Source organism: Gopherus flavomarginatus, chromosome 7, assembly GCF_025201925.1.
Source record: "Gopherus flavomarginatus isolate rGopFla2 chromosome 7, rGopFla2.mat.asm, whole genome shotgun sequence".
Lineage (NCBI taxonomy): Eukaryota > Metazoa > Chordata > Testudines > Testudinidae > Gopherus > Gopherus flavomarginatus.
In genome coordinates, this window is record NC_066623.1 from 74,155,993 (window position 1) to 74,160,812 (window position 4,820).

At 36.8% G+C, this 4,820-nt stretch overlaps 1 protein-coding gene across 3 annotated transcripts; it reads right to left on the reverse strand.

The window, feature by feature from the left end:
- Positions 1-352: 352 nt before the first annotated feature.
- On the reverse strand, positions 353-3,530 carry LOC127055939 (uncharacterized). 3 transcript variants are annotated; one of them, XM_050963467.1, is made up of 7 exons: positions 3,222-3,530; positions 2,935-3,000; positions 2,470-2,558; positions 1,890-1,998; positions 1,259-1,367; positions 784-850; positions 353-573 (listed from the first exon to the last, which is right to left on the reverse strand). In XM_050963467.1, the coding sequence occupies exons 1-7, from the start codon at positions 3,231-3,233 to the stop codon at positions 384-386; spliced, it is 642 nt and encodes a 213-aa protein (XP_050819424.1). In that variant the 5' UTR covers positions 3,234-3,530; the 3' UTR covers positions 353-383. The 3 variants fall into 3 exon arrangements, with proteins under 3 accessions (XP_050819424.1, XP_050819425.1, XP_050819426.1); XM_050963469.1 differs by having other exon boundaries at positions 374-573; positions 784-854; XM_050963468.1 differs by lacking the exon at positions 2,935-3,000.
- Positions 3,531-4,820: the final 1,290 nt, after the last annotated feature.

Consider the following 4,820-nt stretch of genomic DNA (forward strand, 5'->3'; position numbering starts at 1 on the left):
GCTTCCTCCTTGCTTAGTTCCAATGACATGGCTGCCTATGCACCTGTCACTGGTCCGGGGATGGTTGCAAATCGGGAGGGATGGAGTCTGTGGTCGAAAACACTCAGGATCTGCTTCTTCCTGGCTAATGTGCCAAATTGACCTATTGGGTGATCGAGGCACGCTCTTTCGCTTTTTTGTGTGTGAATACGTGTAAAGGGAAGTAAGGTTTGGGGGTATGGAGCACGCCTATGATGACACCACTTTCATTTTTTAAAATTACTTTTACAATGTTATAGTTTGCATTATATATATGGACAGAAATACAGAGAAAACTGTATTTACCATCAAAAACATGTATTTTAATCTGATGTATACGTAGAAATATATTTCTTTGGGTTGCATTATGTTTTGAACAAGAGGCAGTTAAACAATAGGTTTTCTTTCTTGCCTTTTTTTTTTTTTTGGTAATGAAGTGAACTATGCACATGTCTTGCAGTTGTACTCTTTCTTCTCATATGTCTGGTTTTCTTGATTGGTTCCTTCTGTAATGCATGGTATATGTGCCCACCTCTTGCAAGAATCACACTGGACCTTTGATAAGTAACAATTAAGAAATGAAATCACAGAAGTTATGTTATACATACTTTGCATTCACTCATCCTATTCCTTCCACATGTGAACATTACCTAATATATAACTATAGGCATGAAGAAAATGTTTAATGTTGTGGAATTTTTACAAGGATCATGATCCTTACGCAGTTTATGGCATATATTTCTCATGTAATTCTATGTTTCTTACCATCGTGCAATCCTCACTTTCTTTTTCACAGTCGATAAGGTTGCAGTATATGCAGTAGTCCTCCACGCTTTCTTAAAAATAAATATAGCATTACGAAATGATGAATACGTTATGACCAACACTGAAAATGCTAATCTTGATTTATTAATTGTCAATATTGTAATCCAGTCAATGGTTTGAACACATATCTTTTCCTTTTTTTGGAATTTTTTTTCAGATTTTAACTTTACTACAGCTGTGTCTAAAAATTCAAATTTCATTTAACTGGTCGATCAATAGCAATCATTCACCCCATTAAAATTTTTGTGTACTTAAAGATATTATTGATTCATAGTCACCATTACAGAACCAAACCTGTGAGATATCCCACTTTAGGGGTATTAAGATAACTGTCTGTTATGTGACAAAATTCCACTCTTCATGTTATCCTCACATGTGCCTAATGAGTCCACAATACATGGTAGAAAGTAATTACCTGACTCCTTCATTAGAAGAATTGCTATATGTCTTCTAAACGCAGTATTAGCCTTCTGTGTTGTTTCCACCGTACTGATGTCTTTGTGCTGCAAATATGTTTCTGCAAACTAACAACAGTGATATTTAGAATAAATCTCATACTTACCATAGGTGACAGTGGGCTGGTCCAGTGTACCGGTAAGAATTGGCCACTGGTTCCAGACCATACATGGCTGACGTTACACGTCCGATGTGGCAGTGCTTTATGCTTTAACAGCACTGCCCCCTTTATCCCATCACCCCCGCATCTGCGGCCCTAAAATAGGGTCCGGCAATGCTGTTAAATGCTCCTGGCAGGGCTGCCTACTGTGGGGGACCAAAAGAGGCTCTGGGTTACAGTGATTTACAAGGGCCTGGTGCTCCTGGCCACTGCAACAGCAGCTGTCAGGAAGGGCTGGATGGTAGAATCTGGTCCCCCAGCACCGCACCTGCCACTGGAGAATCCATCTCTTCTTGTGGCCACAAGCCCACCCCCATCCACCTTGGCAAGGACACCAGTGCAGTGCCCACTGGTAATCTCTGGCATTTACTTTCAACATGGATAATTAAACATACATAACCAATAATAATGCCAATTTGGTATTCAATACCTTTAAGATGAGTGGTCCACAGTTGTGGCCATCACTTTGTCTTGGATGCTGCACAATTTTACTGTTCCAATCAGATGAGGATTTACTAGTTAATCGTTTGATGAAGTTTCTGAAATTGTTAGAGAATACATTAGCAGACTGCATAAATGAGCTTTGCTTTCCTTTTTTTCCCACTCTGGTTTCTGGACATAGATAAAAATCCATTCTCTCGCTTTTTACTTAGTCATTGAAATGACTTATTGCTCACATATAGACACACTTGTTTTCATATTATTGTCTCACACTTACACAGTGTGTCACCTGAGTTGCTGTGCCCCATGTTGATAATAACACATTCTCAATCATGCAACATGCTACTGTTTCGTGTGTGTCCACATTCTGTGAAGTCGGTCCCCAGAGTCACATCACACAAGTTCTCTCAAAGTCCATTATTAAGCACATTCAGTACAAGTACATGCTGTTTCAATGTTCATTTGTAGCTAATAGGAAGACATTATTCCCATTATTGTAACATTCCCTTTAAAAAAATTTCAATGGAACAGTTAGTGTCCACTGTGAAAGTAAGTATCTAATAAATCACCTCCAATTCCTCAGGCATGTTCTTTCATATCTGATCTCATCACACAAGGGGTCAATTATTAACAATTCCTTTTTTTTCATCAAGGCTATCTGTAAGTTTAAATATATTCATAAAATGTATTAGTAATGTGATTATTTCAAAAAATTTATACTAATTTATCAACAATCAGTATGCAATTAACATATTATCGATTGTAATGTAACAGTAACACACAACATATAAGCATATTGTGAAATCAATCAACTCTTTGCAGAATGTGTTCTTCCATGTTACATGAACAATGTAAATTGACAGTATCGATTTATTTTTAACAATCACATTCCACTTTCCTTTGCATGCACTGAACTCCCAGAAAACCCGCAGCACGGGAAATTATATCACCACTAACATAGTTGTGTTACAAATCTCTTATTTATTGCCACATTTATTGCCCATAATCCAGAAGCACAATACAAAACATCTTACCGCAAGAACCCAACGACCTGGTGTGTGGTAAGGAAGCAGTAATATATCATTTTGAAGTAATTCACTCTGTTTTTATTTAAAAGAAATTAGAAATGTAATTATAGTTTCCAGTGAGGCAAACCATGAGATATACATTATACTGTATTTCCCAAATTCATTACATGTATTACTATTAGACTATTCCCCCACATCAAACATATCATTGTATTTGCTGTCACACTGTGTTTAACTCAGTGACTGAAATTGTTCTTTTTTCATTTTATGTATGAAAGTGTGTTAACATTTACCTTCACTTTCATTTGTGTAGCTCTGCCTGAGAGAATGGCAGTGGAAACTACTGATGAGATGGCTTGTACCTGTTGACAGTCAACAAAGCTATTACTGCATTAATAATTGTGGCATGTCAAGAACATAATGAATTTAATATAGACAGACATGAAACGGATCCTTAGTGTTAGAAATCAGATACGTATATGTAAGAGAGTCCTATAAAAACAAAATGATTTGTAATCAATGTGCTCTGTCTTACTTCCTTTAAAAAGTGACTAAGCTGTTCGCATACTTGTGTTCAATTAATGGACCCACTGAACTGTACAGCAGAACTAATATGACCCTCTATTGTATGTCAGATATGCACCTCCAAATACATTTTAGTAAATGTTTGGCAGCAGTATATACACAGAAATGTTGAAATTTCAGGTGTCTGTTGATATTTCAAGGGCATTTGGACTTAAATATGTTGTGCCACATATTCCCGTGATTGTTTACTTAGTGCATCAGTGTATTGTGTCATGTATCACAGTAACTAGCCTACCTTTCCATCTGCTTTCTCAACTACATAGCTCAAAAATGCATCAATAACCTACAACACATGATGGAAGAAAAGCACAATTACGATGGTATTTGAGTAATCAATCACATCAACAAATACATGTTTACTGGTACTTAAATGTACCTCATTACTTATCTAGCTTCTCAGTTTCAGGCAATGAAATGAAGAGCCATACAATTTTATGTTTCTCACTTTGGTCTCCAGTCTCTCTGTGTGTTTGCTGGTCATTAACAATTTTACTAGGAAAAAAATATTAACACATATTACATGCATGGTAATACAGTTTCCTTTTTCTCTGCTTTAATACTGTCAATGCCGCCACTTTGTACATGAAAACCTTTAATATAGTTCAAGTTATAAAGTATGTTAATGTGTTTAAGAAAGGTGCGGTATCCAATTACCTTTCAAAAGCCATTGCTTGTCTTCCACTTCCTCTGTAAGCATGTCATCAAAACTGTCATCAGCATCACTTGTATCATTGTTTGACACATCTTGCCCTATATATTCCTCTTTTTCTATTGCTGTGACCTCTATGTTTTCCACTTTGCTGTCAAGAGATACAGTGCCATCCACTTCTCTAATCTCTTCCGTGGGTGTTTCTGGTTCAGTGTCACCAACTCCAATTTCAGTTCCAGTTTTTCCCTCTGATGTGCTTTCAGCAGCTAATGTTGTTGGCTCTTTTACTGGTTTTAAGTGTGCAATACTGTACATGGTTCCTAACTGTTTCCCTGAGATGGTTTGTAATTTCACTCTCTTACCTTCAACACTCATAATTTTGTATGGTCCCCGATATTTAGATTCCAATACTCCTCCTTTTCTTGTTCTCTGTCTAGCATTCAGTAACAGAACAGAGTCCCCAACTTCAAATGTTATTTCCCCATATTTAGAAGTCTTTCTTTTAGCATAATGTCTTTGTTGTTTTTCTTGTGCTTTAGCAATGTTACTTAGGGCCAGTGCAATGTCAGCGTCATGTCTCGATTTCATATTCATGGTGTACTCTTTGCAGAAATCTTCCCTGAACATATTCAGATCTGGGATCTTTGTAAACAAATGG